The 21493-nt window shown below is 38.3% G+C and overlaps 1 protein-coding gene and 1 pseudogene across 9 annotated transcripts in view; one reads left to right on the top strand and one right to left on the bottom strand.

Annotated features, from left to right (window-relative positions):
• DNAH7 (dynein axonemal heavy chain 7) overlaps nucleotides 1-10657 on the bottom strand; it is a 265373-nt gene extending 254716 nt beyond the window's left edge. For 5 of the 9 annotated variants that reach the window (XM_045034169.1, XM_045034174.1, XM_045034173.1 and 2 more), the window contains exon 1: nucleotides 7771-8166. In XM_045034169.1, coding sequence (XP_044890104.1) covers nucleotides 7771-7785 — 15 coding nt within the window. In that variant the 5' untranslated portion in view covers nucleotides 7786-8166. Of the gene's footprint in view, nucleotides 1-7770; nucleotides 8167-10612 lie in introns of those variants that run through there. The other 4 variants (XM_045034172.1, XM_045034171.1, XM_045034170.1 and 1 more) reach the window with 3 other exon arrangements.
• Nucleotides 10658-10737: 80 nt separating this feature from the next.
• Nucleotides 10738-13545, top strand: LOC123379225 (annotated as a pseudogene).
• The last annotated feature ends 7948 nt before the right edge of the window (nucleotides 13546-21493 follow it).

Below are 21493 nucleotides of genomic sequence, written 5' to 3' on the forward strand. Positions count from 1 at the left end.
ACAGACATTGAGGGAGAAATTGACAGTAATACATAGGGGAATTTAACACCCCACTTGCATCAGTGGATCGATCATCTGAATAGAGAGAAAAAAAATCAAGAAACAGCATCTTTGAATGACCCACTGGACCAGATGGACTTAATAAATATATACAGAACATTCCATCCAAAAACAGAATATACATCCTTTTCACGTGCACATGGAACATTCTCCAGGATACATCACATGTTAATCCACAAAACAAGTCTCAATAAACTTAGGAAGATTGAAATCACATCATCTATCATTTTCAAGCACAACTGTATGAAATTAGAAATCAATCATAAGGAAAAAAAAAACAGGAAAACCTCACAATGCATGGAGACTAACTACCATGGGTCAAAGAAATCAAAGAGAAAATAAAAAATACATGGAGACTAAAATGAAAACACAATGACCCAAAATCTGTGGGACAGAACAAAAACAGTTCTTAGAGGGAAATTTATAGCAATACAGGCCTAGCTCAAGAAACAAGAAAAATCTCAAACAATCTAATCTTAGATCTAAAGGGACTAGAAAGAAAAAAAAAAAAAAAAGACCAAAGCCCAAAGTTAGTAGAAAGAAGGAAATAGGAGCATAAATAAATGAAATGAAGAAAAAACAAACAAACAAACAAACAACAACAACAAAAACCAATGAAACCAAGAGCTGGTTCTTTGAAAAGGTCAACAATTGATAAACCTTTAGTCAGACTCATGAAGGAAAAAAAGACACACAAAACCAGAAATGAAAGAGAGAGAGAAAAAGTAACAACCAACACCACAGAAATACAAATTATAAGAGAATACCATGAAAGATTATGCCAACAAATTATACAATCTAGAAGAAATGAACAAATTCCTAGAAACACACCATCTTCTAAAACTGAATCACGAAGACGGGGCGCCTGGGTGGCGCAGTCGGTTAAGCGTCCGACTTCAGCCAGGTCACGATCTCGCGGTCCGGGAGTTCGAGCCCCGCGTCAGGCTCTGGGCTGATGGCTCAGAGCCTGGAGCCTGTTTCCGATTCTGTGTCTCCCTCTCTCTCTGCCCCTCCCCCATTCATGCTCTGTCTCTCTCTGTCCCAAAAATAAATAAGCGTTGAAAAAAAAAATGTTTATAAAAAAAAAAAACTGAATCACGAAGAAATAGAAAACCTGAATAGACCAATTACTAATAATGAAATTGAATAAAAAAACAACAACAAAAATCCAAGACAGATGTATTCACACGTGAATTCTACCAAACATTTAAAGAAGAGAGAAGATTTAATGCCTATTCTCAAACTATCAAAAAAAAAAAAAAAAAAGGCAGGGGGGAAAGAAAGCTTCCAAGTACCTTCTATAAAACAAGTGGTACCCTGATACAAAAACCAGACAAAAACACTATAAGAAGGCAACAGGCCAATATCCCTGATGACACAGAGGCAAAGGCCTCAACAAAATGTCAGCAAACCACATTCAACAATTCATTAAAAGGATCATTTACCACAGTCAAGTGGGCTTTATTCTTGGGAAGTAATAATAGTTCAATATTCAGAAATCAACATGATACACCACTTTAGTGAAACAAGGGATAAAAAGCATATCATCTCAATAGATGCAGAAAAAGCATTTGACAAAAGTCAGCAACAATTCATGATAAGAACGCTCAACAAGGTAGGTTTAGAGGAAACAAACCTCAACAAATAAGGGCCATATGTGAAAAACCCAAAGCTAACATCATACTCACTGGTAAAAACAGCTTTTCCCCTATGATCAGGAACAAGTGTGTATACTCTCACCATTTTTATTCAATATAGTACCAGAAGTTCTAGCCATAGCAATCAGACAAGAAAAATGTAAGACATCCAACTTGGTAAAGATGAAGTAAAACTCACCGTTTGCAGATGACGTGATACTATATATAAAAAACCCTAAGGACTCCGCCAAAAACTATTAGAATAAGTAAATTCACTAAAGTTGCAGGATACAAAATTAATACACAAAAATCCATTGCATTTCTCTCCTCTAATAAATAGCATAAAGAGAAATTAAGAAAACAACTCCATTTATAATTACACCAAAAAATAATAAAATACCTAGGAATAAACTTAACCAAGGAGGTGAAAGACCTGTACTCTGAAAATTAAAATATTGATGAAAGAACTTGAAGATGACACAAATGGAAAGACATTTCATGCTCACTGACTAGAAAGATTATTCTTAAAATGCTCATACTATCCAAAGCAATCTACAGATTCAGTGTAATTCCTATCAAAATACCAGTAGTATTTTTCACAGAACTAGAACAATACTAAAATTTGTATGGAATCACAATAGACCATAACAGCCAAAGCAATCTTAAGGAACAAAGTTAGAGCAATCACAATTATACAGTGATATAATATAAAGCTGTAGTAATTAAAACTCTATGATACTAAGAAAAATAGACATACGAATCAATGGAACAAAGGGCCCATAAATAAACCCATGCCTTATGTTCAATTAATCTACAACAAAGGAGGCAAGAATACACAATGAGGAAAAGACTGCCTCTTCAATAAATAAAGACTGCTGGGAAAACTGGACATCTACATGCAAAATAATGAAACTGGACCACTTTCTTACACCACACACAGAAATAAATTTAAAACAGATTAAACACCTAAATGTCAGACCTGAAAACACAAAACTTTTAGAAGAAAACATAGGCAATAATCTCTCTGGCATTGGCTTTAGCAACATTTCTCTAGATATGTCTCCTCAGGCAAGGGAAACAAAAACAAAAATCAACTCCTAGGACTACACAAATAAAAAGTTTTTGCACAGTGAAGGAAACCACCAACAAAACAAAAAAAGCAGCCCACTAAATGGACGATACTTGCAAATGATTTATCAATAAGGGATTAATACCCAAAGTATATAAAGAGCTTCTACAACTCAACACAAAGAAAGAAAGAGAGAAAGAAAGAGAAGAGAGAAAGGGAGAAAGAGAGAAAGAGAGAAAGAAAGAGAGAGAAAGAGAGAGAAAGAGAGAGAAAGAGAAAGAAAGAGAAAGAAAGAGAAAGAAAGAGAAAGAAAGAGAAAGAAAGAGAAAGAAAGAGAAAGAAAGAGAAAGAAAGAGAAAGAAAGAGAAAGAAAGAGAAAGAAAGAGAAAGAAAGAGAAAGAAAGAGAAAGAAAGAGAAAGAAAGAGAAAGAAAGAGAAAGAGAGAAAGAGAGAAAGAAAGAAAGAAAGAAAGAAACACCTATCCAATTTTTAAAAAAATAGGCAGAGATACCTGGGTGGCTTACTCAGTTAAGCATCCAAGTCTTGATTTCAGCTCAGGTCATGATCTCACAGTTCATGGGTTTAAGCCCCACATTGGGCTCTGGGCTGATGGTATGGAACCTGCTTGAGATTCTCTCTCTCCCTCTCTCTCTTTCTGTCCCCCACTCGTGCTCTCCTCTCTCTTTCTCTCTCAAAACAAATAAACTTAAAAAAAAGAGGACCTAAATAAGCACTTTGCCAAAGAGGACACACAAATGACCAACATAAATGAAAAAGTGCTTAACATCACTAATCAGAGAAATTCAAATCAAAACCACATTGAGAAATCACCTTACACCTGTCAGAATGGCTGAAATGAAAAACACAAAAATAAGTGGTGAATATATGAAGAAAAAGAACGCTTGTGCACTGTTGATGGAATGTAAATTGGTACAGCCACTACAGAAAACAATATGGAGTTTCCTCAAAAAGTCAAATCCATTATGATCCATCTATTCTGATACTGGGTATTCACCCAAAGAAAATGCAAACACCAATTTGAAAAGATATACGCACCTCTATGTTTATTGAAGCATTATTTACAATAGCCAAGATATGGAAGCAACCCTAGTGTCCATCCATATATGAGTGGATAAAGTTGTGGTATACATACGCAAATACACAATAAAATACAACTCAATTGTTAAAACAGGAGATCTTGCCATTTGCAACATTGTGGATGGATCTAAAGAATATTATGCTAAGTGAAATAAGTTAGGACAAATATCACTTGATTTCACTTACATGTGGAATCTAAAAAAACAAAACAAAAAAAGAAAAAAATGAACAAAAAGAAGAAACAGACCCAAAAATACCAGAAAGGTGGCCAGAAAGGAGGGAAGTAGGGGATGGGCAAAATGGGTGAAGGGGAGTGGGAGACACATGTTTCCAGTTATGTGAAGAAGTCCTGAGAATAAAAAGTACAGCATAGAGAATATAGTCAATGGTATTGTAATAGTGTTTTATGGTGACAGATGATAGCTATGCTTGTGGTAAGCATAAGATATAAACTTGTTGAATCACTATCTTGTACACCTAAAACTAATATAACATTGTATGTCAACCACATCTCAATAAAAAAAAAATTACCATGGACAATCTTGACCTTTTTTCTACCAGATGAATTTTAACATCAATGTTGCATAAAACTTTTGGGAATTTTGATAAAAATATACTGAATTTCTAGAATAACGTGAAGGAAGCTGACATAATTAGGATACTGACTCTTCTTTTTTCATGAATACAATGCTTCTTCATTCAGATCCTGGGAGTGTATCCTTCAAAATCATTTCATAATATTCTTCCTAAGCGTCTTCTACATCTTTCGTGAGATTTTTAGGTATGAAGATTTTGAATGGGAAAATGAATCATAGCATCTGCACGAGACTTACAAACTTTTTATCCCAACTGCTTTGTCAACACGGAAAGGTCTATGAAAGCTGCATCTACTTGTAATTTCTGTGATGGTTATGCTTTGTTTGGCCCAGTCCAGTCTCCATGCCCCCCCCCTTTTTTTTTTTTTTTTACCCTTGCTTTCTGCCTGAAAGGCCCAATCTGGTGGGGATTAAGCAATGAGAAGCACCAGTAGGACACTAGAGAGCAGGAGGGGAGAGCGTTTTGGTTATTTCTTTCCTAGTATGTCCTGTTTCCCATAGTTCTGTTAGTAGCTGAATTCTTCCAGAGCTCAGCTCCTATCAGGAAGCTACCATTCCAAACCCCCACCTCATACCAGGTAAGTATAACTGAAATGGTAAACGGTAAACGGCAACTCCTGATCAGACCTAGGAATGTTAATGACTTCGTATTGCTGTTGATCTTTAAGTGCCTCCTCAACCTCGTTGGCTCTTTGCCTTAACTTTACCCACACCACTGCAAAGGGTCTCTTTGTAGGTTTTCTTCAATTAAATCCCTTTGAGATGGTCATCTGTTTTCTGGTGGGATCCTAACGAACAGAACTTTACTAAAATTAAAATTGCTAAGGAGTCTAGACCTTCCTTAAGTAGTCTGGCTTTGCATTTCGTTTTGATTTTAATTTTCAACTACTTGTCTATTGGACGGGAGGTCATAAATCTGGCATAATCTAAGTTTAACCACTCTGATCAAATGACCAGAATCTGCGAATGTATCAGGTTAAATCAACAATCTCATGAAGTTGTCTGGTTAAAACAATCTCTCAAAATTTATCAGGGTTGATTTAACATAGTTGTCACAGATTTGCATTATGGTTATCAAAGTGATCACCTAGGTGGGCCTCATATCAAACTTTTTACTCTGACCTCCTCTTTAAGCAAGGACATGAAGAAGATATTTAGGAAAACTGAATGAGCATCCTATAAATGCACAATTACAGTACTTAATTTAACAATTAGAAAAGGTTCTTGGGTAGAGAGGAGTTGACAGCTTTTTCCTCCTTACCTGCCCACCATATATAGTCGATTTGTGGGGCACTCCACGATCTTTGCATATTAAGACCCTTGAAAGTTCTTCAATGAAGCTCAAATGTCTTACTTTATGTTTTAATTTTAAAATTGAAATGAGCAGTTGCAAGGGATTTATGTTTCTCTTAAATAGCTAACTTAAGAGCTCAGACTGCTATTCCTGAAAAATGCCTTGTCACTCTCAAACTTCCACTAATGAGATGAATGTGTTAAAATCTCCTTCAGCAAATATGATTTACCACCTGCTCACTTTTTCAAACTAAATGAATACATAAGTAAATGTCACATAAGAATGACATTTCCAAAAGTTTAATCCATTCCATTTGTTTTAGGTTAAAATGTAAAAGCTTTTATCCTTTCAAAAGGAAAACTGCATTTGAAATTAGCATAAATGAGAGTACCAAGAGTTTTAAAATTACCAAACAACCAAAGCAGTGAGAGAGGGACCTCTGCTGTTTAAAAATGGTGTTTAAAAAAATGGAAATAATCCTAGATGGGGTCATGCAACTGTCTTTCAAGATCCCAATAATGCCTCTTCAATAATATAGGTCCCTTTAGGGGAGAGTGGGGAAGGGATAAGGGAAGTCATTTCCAAACGTCACTTTTAAGATAAAGCAAAATTTAAAACCTAACTGCCAATAGGTTTTCACTGGATATTTTTTTAGTTGTAAATTGGTCAGCTTGGGGCTTTGGAAAATAATAGTTCAGAAATACCACTGCAATATGATAAATACGTGTTTTAAATTTCAACAACATAGGCTATGGTTCAAGATCAGGCCAAAGCCTGTTAAGAGCAACATGCAAATAAGTTGCTTAATGCATATTGATGATAAATATTTTTAAAAGGACTTTGTGATTATAGGATCACAAACAATCACTAGTACATAATGGCTCAGCCTTTTAGCTACCTAAATCATTTTGTTGTTGTTTTTTGTTTATCATTTGTTCTTTCACCACTAATTACTAATTATATGGTAAGTGAATCAATGTCTGTTTCTTAGTTTTCAGTTTATTACACATTTCAATAAAATGCCAAAACTAGGTGTTCTTGATCATTTAGGCATTATTTGATTAATCAATTAGGATTGACATTTTGTTAGTAATCTACAACCCAATGGATAGGGGAATAAATTACTTTTTAACATCCTTTCCTCAATAAACTAACACTACAAAAAAAAAAAAAAGAGCATGAAGCATTGAAAAAAAAAATAATTATAGTTTAGTGTTATAACAAAGAAACCATGCAAAATCCACAGGCTTTCCAGCAACTGTTTTTCATTCGGTACCACCATACTGAAGGAGCCTTTTCTATATTCATTTAGAGTTAAAATTGTTTTCTCGCTAGCCAGAATCATGCCCATGCTTAACTCCTTCCCATTCTGTTCCCCCATTAAAAAGTTGGCCATTGTTCTGCATTTCTTTTGTTTACAGTTGCTCTTAAGTTCAATAAAGAAAGTTCTGGAAAGTAGGTATTGCAACATGCATCTTTTATTACCTGTCCTGGAGATATTTTCCTAAGAAATTCCATATGCCACTTACCAAACCCTCTCAATACTGGTTTGAATTTCACAACCTCAGAAATGGGGAAAGTTCTGATGCCCCTTCCCTTCTGCCCCCCTGCATAAAAAGGGAGAAGAGCTTAGAAAGGTAAAGTGATTTCCCCCACGTCTCACAGCTAGGAAAGGGCTTGGATTCCAACCCTAGAGAGCCTAGACCCACTGCAACTCCCCACGCAGCTTCCCCCCCACCGTGAGCTGGGGACATTCTGGAGCTGTAGTTTTAACTGCTAGCGCACCGCTGGGCTAAAATGGTTGGTTGTCATGACAACATCAAGGCCGAACGGTTGGGAAGAAAACATTTAAGGGTTTTCACGAAAAGCGCTCAATATCCCAGATGTAACTAGGGTGAAGGAAGCTGTACCCTACAGGATCACGACTGGGGAACCTGGAGGACCAGGCTTCGATCGCTTCTGAGATAGGAAGGAAGCTTCGCTGCGGGGCCAGCCGGGCGAGGAGTACCATCTCACCTGCTCGCTGCTCATGGCTGTGAGGACGCGTTCGAGTCACCTAGTGGCTTCACTATCGCTGCAGCCCGGCGCCCCTCAGGCGAGAGAAGTGGCAGCCCGGGACCCAGCCTGAAGCCTCTGCTCCCTCAGCGCAGAGACTGTCTAGCGTCCTGCAGCATTGGTTGCTAAGCAACAGACCTTCTCAGGCTCCGTTTCCGGTCATCTGTTGCTCCTAGGACAGCACCTAGGGAACTGGTAGTGGGATCCTGCAGGAGGCACTTTCCAGGGCACTCGGTGGCGCCTCTGAGCCAGTGTGGTGCACCCACCGAACAGCTGAAGGCAGAGAGGGTGCTTCTTCTGTCTTGAGAAGTGAATAATAGCCTTTGATTACTGATCATCACATTTCTATCCTCTTCTAACTTAACTAGGTGCTTGAACCCCTGCCATAACCCCTCCTTTAACTCTCTGTGCCTAAATCTAAAAACTAGCGGAATAAAATGCTTTTCTGTAGGAAGCAATATCATCTGCTAACTACTGAAGTTTCCATATCTTGGCTATTGCAGATAATGCTACAATAAACATAGAGGTGCATATATTTGAATCAGTGTTTTTGTGTCCTTTGGTAAGAGGTGAGATTACTGGATTTATGGTAGTTCTACTTTTAACTTTTTGAGGATACCCCATACTGTTTTCCACAGTGGCTGCACCAGTTTGCATTCCCAACAGTGCAAGAGGGTTCCTTTTTCTCCACATCTTCACCAACACTTGTTCTCGCAGGTCTTTTAGTCTAGCTATTCTGACAGGTGATAGCTCATGTGGTTTTGATTCACATTTCCCTGGTGATTCGGGATGTTGGGCACTTTTCCATGTGTCTGTGATCCGTCTGTAGGTCTTCTTTGGGGAAGGTTTATTCAGGTCCTCTGTCCATTTTTTAAATCAAAAAAATTTTTGGTGTTGAATAATTGAAGTTCTTTATATATTTGAAGATTAACTTTTCTATCATTTGCAAGGATCTTCTCCCATTCAGTAGGTTGCCCGATGGTTTCCTCTGTTTTGCAAAAGCTTTTTATTTCTGTGTAGTCCCAAGAGTTGACGTTTGTAGCTCTCTTGCCCAAGATTTGTCTCGAAAAATGTTGCTATGGCTGGTGTCACAGAGATTACTGCCTATGTTTTCTCCTAAAAGTTTTATGCTTTCAGGTCTCACATTCAGGACTTTAGTCCACTTTGAGTTTATTTTTGTGTATGGTGTCAGAAAGTGGTCCAGTTTTCCCAGCATAATTTTTTTTGATGTTTTTATTTACTTTTAAGACTGAAAGCATGAGCTGAGGATGGGCAGAGAGAGAAGGAAACAGGAACCGAAGCAGGCTCCGCTATGACAGCGGAGAGCCTGACACAGGACTTGAACTCACGAGCGATGTGAGATCATAACCTGAGCCAAAGTCAGACACTCAGCCAATTGAACCACCCAGGTGCCCCCCCAGCACCATTTATTGAAGAGACAGCCTTTTCCTCCGCTGTATATTCTTACCTCCTTTGCTAATTAACATACACACCCCTATGTTTATAGCAGCATTATTTACAATAGCCAAAATATAGAAACCAAAGTGTCCATCAATAGATGGATAAAAAAAGACATAGTATCTATATACAATGGAATATTAATTGACCATAAAAAAGACAAGATCTTGGGGCACCCGGGTGGCTCAGTCGGTTAAGAGTCCAACTCTTGGTTTCGGCTCAGGCCATGGTCTCACAGTTTCGTGGGTTCAAGGCCCACATCAGACTCCAGGCTGACGATGCAGAGCCTTCTTGTGATTCTCTCCCCCCCACCCCCCCTCACTCTACCTTCTCTCAAAATAGGTAAGCTTTAAAAAAAAATTTATAAAAGATAAAATCTTGCCATCTGTGACAGCATGGATGGACCTAGAAGAGATTATGCTAAGTACAATGAGGAAGATAAATACTATAGGATTTCACTTTATGTGGAATCTAAAAAACAGAACAAATGAAGAAACAAACCAAAAAGTAGACTCTTAATACTGAGAGCAAACTGGCGGTTGCCGGAAGGAAGGGTGATGGGAGGATGGGTGAAATAAAGTGAATTAATAGGTACAAACTACCAGTTATAAAGTAAGTCATGGAGACGAAAGAGCATGGGGAATATAGTCAACAATATTGGAATAATGTTGTACGGTGACAGATAGTGACTCTGCTTCCCGTGATGAGCACAGAGTAATGCATGGAATCGTTCAATAAATGTTTTACACCTGAAGCTAACCTAACAGTGCATGTTAATTATACACCAATTAAGAAAAAATGGGGGGCGCCTGGGTGTCTCAGTCGGTTAAGCTTCTGACTTCAACCCAGGTCATGATCTCAGTTTGTGGGTTTGAGCCCCACATTGGGCTCTGTGCTGACAGCTCAGAGCCTGGAGCTGCTTCAGACTGTGTGTCTCCTTCTCTCTCTCTGCCCCTCCCCTGCTCATGCTCTCTCTTTCAAAAATGAATAAAAACATTTAAAAAGAAAAAGAAGAAAGATAGGAGTCAGGGGTTAGTGAAAAATTGGAGCAGAATGAAGTTTTAAGATAACTACTTGGCAGGAAAGCAGAGAGAATGGAAGTGATCAAGGACATACAGGAAAGATCATTTGAAGTTGAAGCCTCCGAATTAGTAGTGACAAAAATCTGAACTCCAAAGACATTCAACAGACCAGGCTCAGGTTCAAAGAAAACCAACATATGACACATTTCCCAGGCTGGTATGACAGAAGGATAACTATTGGCTCACAAACTGGCCCCCACACAGGGAAGAGGCACGTCATCCCAGATTGGTAGGTGACAGATTTCACATGCAAGGGAACTTACATACTAGACTTGTTTTTCCGCAGCCATAAGACGAACAGACTTCCACACCCACCCACCCGCTAGAATCTTCAGTTTATATAGAGGCCTTAACAAGGTTCAGTCACATCCAGATGGGCTCAATAGCAGATTGCTCCCTCATTTGGCATCCTTGAAAACGGTGTCAGCTGCAGAAAGCATGGAAAACATGGTCAGAACGTGCATTCCAAGGTGGGGGAGGGGGGCTAAAAGGAGCCTCCAGATGCCTGGGTCCAGTTTGTGGCCCTTTGATGACCTCTTTCAACAACAACAGAGCAAGAGAATGGAGACTCTGAAAAGAGTGAAGTTGAAATTAAGAACCTCAGAACCTAAAATCAATAAAGGAAGAAAAGGCTATTCAGTGGCAATAAAGGAGCTTTTAAATAGGATAGGTGGGCATCTCAGTGAGAGAGAGACGTGGCGGGAGAAACTACTGTTGAAGCAGAAAGAATAGGAGTGAGGGTATTGACGCTGCGATTTCAGAAGTGCAATTCCAGGCATTGACACCGTCCCCCATGTGGCCATGGAAATGGGTGCCTGTAGCGAAGGACTTTGGTCATGAAAGGTCAAGGAACTAAGCTTGATTAAGAAGTTTCACTTTAGGTAAGGCTATAGCTGTTCCCACGGATGCTGAGGTAAGCAGAGTGGAGGGGAAAACTGTGAGCTGAAGTCCTCAATGAATCAAGTAGGAGAGAAGATGTTATGAGCCTAAAATTAGTAAGAACTCTTTGCTGGAAAACAGATGATAAATATTGTAGACCCCATCTCCTGAACTTGGAACGTGGAAGAATGGAAAATCCCACGTAGAAACAGAGCCTTCAAGGAGATAAATTACAGTAAAATCCTGGAGGTAGGGGTAGAGTTCCAAGAATGGGTTGAAGATATAGTGTGTTTTTGTAGCCCAGGGGTACAGTGAAAAGATCTGAAAGCCAGTAGAATACTAGAAAGTTGATTCTTCAGCCAAAAAGAAACAAAAACCTACTTAAAAGGTAAAAGCATGAAAAGCCAAAACATTAGCTGGAGGGCTTACACCACAGGCGATGCTAACCACGAGATGTGAAGGTGGGATTGGTTTAAGTGGCTGCCCGTGTGCTGCCAATAGAACTGTTCCCAGCAGTTCCCAGGTATTTAAAAGGAATTTGGCATTCTTGATAGAAAGCCAACATCAACTGGATTGCTTCTTGCAGAGCACTGGTCCACACAAACAGGCCAGCAGGGGACAGATGGATTCACAGCAACCGTCTGGACAGGGATGACCCTGAAAAGGCCCATTCACTTTCCACCCTTTTCCCCATCTGCAGATTTTCCTCCTTCCATCCTCTGCTGTTCTCACCGTCCGTTCACTCCACCGCAAAAGTCATAGTAGAAACGAACAACCATCCAGTGTTCTGACTTTCTACGTTTTTTCTGCTAGACCTCCATTTCTAGCTCCTCTGGGTGGTCACTTGCTCATTCACAGAATCTTGTTTCTGAACTTGTCTTCTGACGATTCCCCATGGGTCGTAACCGCAGCCGTTCTCCACGGAGGGAGCGCAGGCGGTCCCGGTCCACATCTCGTAAGAGAGAACCCAGGCGCCGAGAAAGGTCCCGGTCCCGGGAGAGAGATCCTCGACGGAGCCGCTCTGGATCTCCGCACAGAAGAGGCTCCAGATCCCCAAGACGGCACAGATCCACATCTCCTTCCCCTTCTCCACTAAAAGAAAGAAGAGATGAGGAAAAGAAACAAAAGAAACAAAGAGCAAAGAACGTCAGATTACTGAGGCTTAGAGGGCAAAACAGAGGAAGAAATCGAAATGGTGAAGTTAATGGGATTTGCCTCTTTGGACTCCACAAGAGGGAAAAAGGTGGACGGCTCTGTAAATAAATGCCTATGCCATAAATGTGTCTCAGAAGAGGAAGGACAGGCAGTATATGAATCGAAAAGTCGGATTCAATAAACCTTTGGTTCCATTCTCATTGCATTAGAACTAAAATGTTAAAGAATGGGTTTTTTTCCTCATCTTGCTCAGAAGAGTGGATTTTGTATTTCATATTTAATATTCATAAAAAACATGATCACAGCCTTTACTCCCTGTAAAAGTAAGAAAATGTTATTTATTACGTGTGCATTTCACTTACCCTGACTCAAAAAAAGAAAGGTTAATATATTTTTCTTTTAGGAAATGTCATCTGGGGCAATCGTCAACCCTAGTTTTTTGTTCTTATTGTTGTGAGAGCTGTGTATGTTTTCTTCTTGGATGCTCGTTAGGATTTTTGAAAGCACGTAGAAGTAATTTGGATGTAAGTTTCTCAAATAAAGCAATATTTCTACCCTTTAAAAATAAATAAACAAACAAACGTGTCTTCTGCGGGGCACCTTTGCCAGAGTTATGGAAGAAAAAACAGTTTTATAAAAATTGGCAGACAATTCTTTCGTATTTGTCCCTTATTGTGATCCCTGTCAATCAAGAGAAATGTCACTCCTGGGACTGAATTTCCCTAGTAATTCTCACAGTACTATAGTAATATATACTGTGTAATATATACTGTCAGTAAAATATACTGATAGTAATCAGTACTATCACCAACAAGACCACAGCCGAGATGTCATCCCCTGTCCTCACCAGTCAAAACCCTGACAAAATCCGATACATTTCAAAAATCGTTAGGAATGAATTTTAGCTTCGACGTGTTAGACCATTGGATCTCTCAAATTATAGAAAGGCACTTTATCACTCTATTACTTATCTCCTTGAAAGATTCCCTTATGCACATAGTGTTTAACTTGGGTAGAGATATATGTATGCTTTTGAATTATTAATCTAAAAATATGGAAGTTCACTTTAAATTTTTTTAATGTTTTTTAATTTATTTTTGAAAAAGAGACAGAGTGTGGGCAGGGAAGGGGCAGGGAGAGGGAGACCCAGAATCTGAAGCAGGCTCCAGGCTCCGAGCAGTCAGCACAGAGCTGATATAAGGCTCGAACTCACAAACCGTGAGATCGTGACCTAAGCCAAAGTCGGATGTTCAACCAACTGAGCCACCCAGGTGACCTGGAAGTGCACTTTAAGAGAAGTTATCTGGGAAAAGAAACTGTTAACCAACTATAAAAGACCAAATGGAGAACAGAAATTGACTTGCTGATATTTTGGTTCCCTAGGTGTCCATTTCAGCTGCATGTATGATTTTGTGTTTTCTCTAATGGTTTGGGTGGGTTTTTTTCTCTTTTAAAAAACTTTTGTTTATATATTTTGAGAGAGAGAGAGAGAGAGAGAGAGAGTGAGTGATGGGGCAGGGGCAAGAGAGGGAGACAGAGAATCTTAAGCAGGCTTCACGCTGTCAGCGTGCAGCCCTATGTGGGGCTCGAACTCGCTAATCATGAGATCATAACCTGAGCCTAAATCAAGAGTCCGTAGCTTAACTGGCTGAGCAGGGGCACCTGGGTGGGTTTTTTGTTTTGTTTTGTTTTTTAGTGATTTTATTACACATGAACCAAATGCTTGCTTAAGGATATTATGCCCAAATTTGTGCTGGTTCTAAGGAAATTTTTTTTATCAGAAATTTATTTTCCGGTAAAGTATATTGTATAAGCTGCTGAGTTTTGACTTGTTGTGTTGTAATTTGTTACTACTTATTTTCTTTACCCCCTTCTTTTGAAACCGTAGCTTGTGTAGAAGGGAAAAGTGCTGATATGTTATACGTGCTCCTTTTAAGCAACGTGGCAGCTTTTTATTTTTGTGGGTCATGGTATGAGGTTGAAAAAATTGAGTGTACAACTTAAAGCAGAGTCCAGCATCTGGTATTCTTTTCTCTGCCCATTCCCTTTTCTCTTTGTGAACCTATACTCCTCCTTATCTTCCTTATCTTGCTTAGTTGACAAATATTTCTTGAACACCTGCTGTGGGCCAGGCACTGGTCTAGGCATGGGAGAGAGAGGATGCAGCCAAGATCCCAGCTTCTATTCTAGGAGAAAGAAATTGAAAATTAGCAAGAAAAGAGCATTTTGTTTATTTCAGATGATTAAAATAAATGCAAAAAGTGAATAAAATGAAATGGGGTAACAGGAGAGACTGCAGTCAAAGAAAGCCTCTCATAGGAGGAGAAATTTGAGCTGCGACTTCAATGACAAAAGAAGTCAGCCCTTCAGTGATGTCCGGAATGTGTTTCCCAGGAAGCAGGTGAGGTAGTAAGACTCAGACCTGAATGTAAGAATAAACTTGACACATTCAAAGCCAGGAACATAGTGAGGAAGGATCTTATTTTAATAAGGCAAAGAAACCATAAATTGAAATGGGGCAAGAAAGGAAGCAGGAAGGCCAATTAGGTGCCTACTGAAGTAGGTCAGGGAAATAACAATGGTGGCTTAAACTTGGGGGAAGTGATGGAAATGAAGAGAAGGAACACATCAGGGATATATTTTGGGCGGGGAGGAACCTGATAGGATTTGTTGATGGACCAGATATAAGGAATAAGAATATGGTAAAATGGCTTTTAGGTTTTTTTGTTGGCTGAGCTACTTGGTAGATGGAAGGTACAAGAAAAGAAAAAACTTCATTTTCTAATATGTTAAGTTTGAGATGTCTGTTAGATGTCCAAGGAAGATGTTGAGATAGGGAGCTGTACAACTCTGGGTATAGCTCTGGTCAAGGTGTAGGCTGGAAGTTCATCCATAGATAGATGGTAATAGAAGCCATGAGATTAGATGAAATCATCAAACAAGAGACTGTAAATAGAAACAGAACGAAAGGTGATCCAAGGATCAGGCCCCAAGTCTCTTGTTTTCTCTTTCTGGAAACTTGCAATTTAAAAAATTACATATTTTGTTGACCCTTTAACAAAGAGTTATGCAAGTACAAAGTTAGAGTTACAACAGATATCTCAGATGCAAAAGGAACCCTACAAAATGTGGTTGACAATTCATGCATGTGGTATTTGTTTGTGAAAATACTGAGCTATATATGGACCAATTCCCATAAAAACAAATAATGATGCTGTTTTATTACCACACAATGACCTTCGACTAATCACAACCAGATCTGGAGAAACACAAATGGGTGCATTCTATTTCTTTGAACACTAGAGGGAGATATATTCACCTGCAAACCAGAGAGAAAAAAATGAACTTTTTTCCTATAGAAGTGCTCTTTGACCATAGAATCATAGAATATTTTAAATTTTGATACTTTTGCAATCATCAAGAAATAAGTCTTAAATAAATTACACGTTTGGAAAGTAACTTGATTTGTTTGCTAAACCAGATTTTACTAAAAGGCTATTTTGTATATGCTTGTGATATGGTATCTTTTCACACGATATCTTAGTTCTTTTTTTCTTGGACAGTGTGGAGTAATAATATAAAAATCAGTTAATTTTTATTTGGAGAAACATTAGTTCTTCCTCCCTAAGAATTCTGGTAATATATTCATTGTAAGCCAAAGTGTCAAAAACTGTACTCTTGACTTTATGTCTATGGACTTTGAAAATGTGCTGTACTTCAACACGCTCAGTGTTTTTAGGTGGCTTAAAGGTCGTTGGCACTGACTTCACTCTGGACTTTTTACATGCCCAATAAAATGTTTGACTTTGCTAGGTAATCACATAGATATGTAGCCTTTTCATGATTGCCTGGGGCAGCTAGAATACTTTCTCTTTATTTACTTTGGTAATCTTTCCAAAGAACATACTGTAAGACGTCCTCTTTGCCCTATCAAAGGTTGAGTGTGAACCCCATCCAACAATTCTTAGCCTACCAAATACTTTATTTGACCTTGTAACTACTTAGAAGTCTTCTTCCTTATAACTTCAACACTGAAATGCTTCTGGTAATTAGAGGGGGGAAATGTGTTTTCTACCTCTAGGGAAGGCGGACGGTATAGGAAAAGAGGCTGTTTTCTGGAATCAGCTGGTATGAATCCTCACTTTGGATAGATATTAACTAAGCTTACTTTGATAATCATTTCACAATATATACATGTATCAAGTAATATGAAGACTGAAATGAATACAATGTTTTATGTCAATTATATCTCAAAAACATCCTGACTTTGTCTCTACTGGTGAAGGTAAACAAGTTACTTTATATCTCTGAACTATCATTTTCTTCTTGGGATCACAACCTTTGAGAATTGTTTGGGGGCTGATTCAGACAATGTATGAAAAGCATCTACTTAAGCTCCTGGTAAAAAGCAGACCCTCCCTGTTCCCTGGGCCCTCCTTTTTCCTTCCATGTGAAGTGCTTTTTAAATTGACCCTATAAATCATACATTCATAGATTATGTGCTCTAAAGTATTTGTCAAGTGTTGGTGATACGTACAGAATGTGACCTGGGCCACATTTGCAAGGCATTCTTGCAAGAGTTCATGTGTCATCAGACCTGTATTGTCCTGGGCTCTACATGACCAAGTCAAATCTAGGACCTCACCAGGTGATCGACTACTCCTATTATGGGCTTGTGAGTAGAGAGAGGAGATGAAGCACTGAAAGTGTGGTGAGGACTATTTTCCTTAAAAGGAATGACTTCCTCTTTTCCTCCACAAATCTAGATTTCATCTCCTACCCCCATAAAGGTCCAGTTCAAATCCTTTCTTGAACAGACATTCCCAGCCTAAATGAACTCACCCTTCCAAACACCTATAATATTTATCCAATTCAATCACCTGGCAATTCATGCCTTGCATTCCTACTTAACCTTCATCTAAATGTGTCTCCCCAAACCAGGTAGGTTCTTATAAGGCATGGTTGCTACTATACTATATTTGTTAGTGCTTCACTTTAACCATTTTGCAGGGCTCTCCCAGAAGCAGACATCTGTACATACGTGGATGAATTTCCATGTCAGTTTTCCTTCAACTTACTTGTCACGTGCATTTTGGCGATAGAACTCATCCATGGTAAATGTGTAGGTATGGTTTAAATCATTCTGCTGACAGCATCTGAAAATTATCTTTCTTTAAACTACAGATTCTTAAAAAGAAAGAACCAAGAAGTATAACATATTATGCTTAACTTTATGTAATAATTTTTGCTGACTATTCACTCCCAATTAGAACAGATTAGTTACCATGATATAATGGCCATCATTTACAGATACAATATAGCAGATAGATTCTCCGATAAACATTTTCATCACCAGCAACTGACTTTTTTCTTTTCAAACCCCTTAGTCAAATTGTATTATTGGTCATAAAATGAAAGATAATCTGACAGCTGTAAATTAAACTCTGAGATTAACACACACTACTCCATTTTTACATACACAGAACTAAAACAGATGATGTTTTATCATTTATTATTCAAACAGCAGAATAAAGGGTTGCTAAAGCTAGAATTAGAATGCTTTTCAAGGTCATGAAGGATAAAGAAGCACGCATGAAATGGAGCACCTGTTCCCCAAGTTTCAAACCATAACACAGAAAAGTCATAGTCCTAAATCTTGACTACATAGCAGCTCTGTGATGTGACCCACTTGCAGTGTGACTCCGCCTTAGGGTGGCCCCACCTTGTCTCTAAGAAACACCTAGGCAAGACTTCAAGAGGACAATACAGGAATGTACGTTCAAATACTAATAACTGAAGCAACATTATTCTTAAAAGAGTTGCATGGAGCTGTATTTTTTTTTAAGAATATTCAAGCAATGGCTGTTTTTTAAAAAGTAGATGCAGAAAAAAGTATGGAAACAGACTCCTTCCCTTCTGCCTTTAATCATTCACAAATCTCTTAGCTGCTAAATTAAATGTTTAATTGACATTTTCTTCTAAACTCTATGGCATTTCTCCTTCCTTTCGTATCCCAAGTCATCAAGTGGGTGGTCTTTACTTACTTGATCCATTTTCGATTTCCTTGCTGCTTGATCTCTTTGCGAATCTTCTATAATCTGACTTCTGTTTCCACAGTCCATTGAAATAGCTTTAATATTGCTAATGACCTTAACCCACTTCTTATTTTTCTTAACTACTCTTCAGAATTTGATGTTGCTATTACTTCCTTCTTAAAATGATCTCCTTCCCAGTCTTGCACAACTGCCTGGCCCCATTCTTCTAGTTCTCTCACACTTTTCTCACTCTTTTTCCTTTTCTGTCCATTTGTAGATATTCCTTTAAGCTTTACTTGTGTTCTCTCCCCTCAGTTCTCATGCCAATGGCTAATCTACTTTTAAAGCTTCATATACAACCTTGCTGCTTATGACTCCTGAGTCTTTGTTCCCTGCTATGTTCTCTCTCACTCGAATACTTCTATCTTGTGCCCAAGTATCTACATGACTTTTCCATTTAACTACCCTACTGTCCCAAACCAGCAGTCCAAAACTGACCTTCTCTTCCCCAATTTTTCAATTTCACCTGCAGCCTTGCCAATCTTCCAAGATCAGTATCTTGAGTTCACCTTGGTTTTCTCCTTGTTCTCCAAGTCCAAGTTTATCTTATGTTATTGCTTTTTTATAGAAATGTCTTACAATCATCCCTTCCTTCTAGCCCTACTGCCACTTTTTAAATCCAGGCTCTGAACACTTGGGTAATTGCATGGGTCTTTAATTGTTGTTTGTTTGTTTGTTTGGTTGGTTGGTTCTCAGTCTGTCCAATATGCACACCTAAAGGCAAAAAATACTAAAATAATCCAGAATGATTCCCTCTTCGTCTGGTGTCATCGAACTATTTCAGAAGATTATCCATCAATTCCTTCTTCCTTACCAATCCAGACTTGCCTTCCTTAACTCTTTTCCCTTTGCAGAGTCTCTATATTGTGCAACATAGAACCTCTACTCAGATTGTGATCCTCTACATGTGATTAAGTCTACTCTTCCTCTGTATCTTTATCTCACTTTATCCCAACTCAATTCAAAAGCACTCCATCAATAAGTTTTGCTCAAATATCCAACAATGTTTTATTCTTCTTTAAAATAAGAATTCACATAATATAATCTTCCAATTTATTAACTATTATGGTTTGCATGAATGACATTCTCCTTTCTTTACCTTGTATATATTGTTTCCATTTCTACTTACTTATTCTTTAGGTCCCAATTCAACTATCACTTCCTCTACAAAGTCTTCCCTGACCCTCCCACTCATTGTGTCCCCCAAACATACCTGGAATGTTTAGACATGTAATTGAGCAGATGTAAAAATCTTCCAGTATTTCCATATTTTGAAAAAGAATGACCTCAGTGAAATTAATTGCTTACTTAGACCCAAAGGATACATACATAAATTAATAGATAAAGATAATATTTTTCTAGGTCAAGCCATTGGTGTTATTAGTAGAAGCAATAAATAGAAATTAATTCTTAGAGTTATTTTCAGTGAAGCTAAAAAACAGCTCATCACATTGTCTGAAATATTTATCACTGTAGTTTATATAGTAATCACTATTTTTGTTTTTAAAATTTTATCTTTAATTGCAAAAATAACAAACTATACTGTACTGGTGGTGTAGATACATTTGTGAAAAGAGTGAAACTATGAATTTTAGTTCATATCATATCAATATTTGCTCAGCACTGTAACAAATGTGCTATACTAATACTAATACTAATAATAGGGGAAATCGGATGGGGAGATTAGGAGGAATACAGGAACTTTCTACTTCCCACTCAATTTGTCTGTAAACTTAAAACTACTCCAAAAAATCAAATCTTTTAAATCAAATCTTTTAAATCAAAAATCAAATTATTTTTTTTTAATTTTTTTTTTCAACGTTTATTTATTTTTGGGACAGAGAGAGACAGAGCATGAACAGGGGAGGGGCAGAGAGAGAGGGAGACACAGAATCGGAAACAGGCTCCAGGCTCTGAGCCATCAGCCCAGAGCCTGACGCGGGGCTCGAACTCGGGGACCGCGAGATCGTGACCTGGCTGAAGTCGGACGCTTAACCGACTGCACCACCCAGGCGCCCCTGACTATTCTCTTTTAGTATTTAATCATATATCACAAGCATTTTTCCTGTCATTAAATAATCTCTTACAATAAAATATTTAATAATCATGTGATATAAACCTCTTCATCTTGAAGCAATATTTCTAAGATTTTCCTGAGCTTTAACTTCTGCAGCCTGATAAACTCATTTCCTGCACTACTTTCTAAACTTGCATTATTGTTTTCTTCTTGGTATTCTTATCTGCATGCTTGATATCCCTCTCTCAGGATGCTTGAAAGTGAGTTATTGTAGGGGCACCTGGGTGACTCTGTTGGTTAAGCCTAGACTCTTGATCTCGGCTCAGGCAATGATCTCACGGTTTTGTGAATTGAAACCCCACATCCGGCTCTGTGCTGACAGTGAGGAACCTGCCTGGGATTCTCTTTCCTGTCTTTCTGCCCCTCCCGACACATGCTCGCTCTCTCTCTCTCTCTCTCTCAAAAATACATAAATAAATCTTACAATTTTTTTGAAGTGAGTTGTTTATACTACTGATTTTCCATTTAACAGAACCATTTTTTTGTACTAACATTCCTTCGCTAAAAACACATCAGCTTATTAGATAAGGGTAGTTTTAGATATCATTAAGTGGCATGCATGCTCTCATACAGCACATTGATGATGAATTCAAACAAATCCAAGATCATCTTCTACCTGATGCATAATTCTTATAATGTATGATCCTGGATTACTATTTGGTTTTATTTAACACAGAAACTTGGAGATGAGGGGCTGAGTAGAAGTAGCACCGTACAGAGCCTCTCTGTATTAGAACAACATGCAGAATTTCTGAATTAGTGCACATGGCTTGAAGTAGTCCCAGTGATGGGCCAAAAATGTCCTCAGCTACTGGCTTGCATTGTTAGTGAGAAGCCAGCATTCTCACCTGCATGTAATGTCCCTTTCCCCTAGGTGCTTTTAATATTTTCTCTTTTTTATAGATTTTTGGCCATTTGATGAAAAGGTATGTTTTGAT

This window comes from Felis catus, chromosome C1 (genome assembly GCF_018350175.1).
Source record: "Felis catus isolate Fca126 chromosome C1, F.catus_Fca126_mat1.0, whole genome shotgun sequence".
Classification (NCBI taxonomy): domain Eukaryota; kingdom Metazoa; phylum Chordata; class Mammalia; order Carnivora; family Felidae; genus Felis; species Felis catus.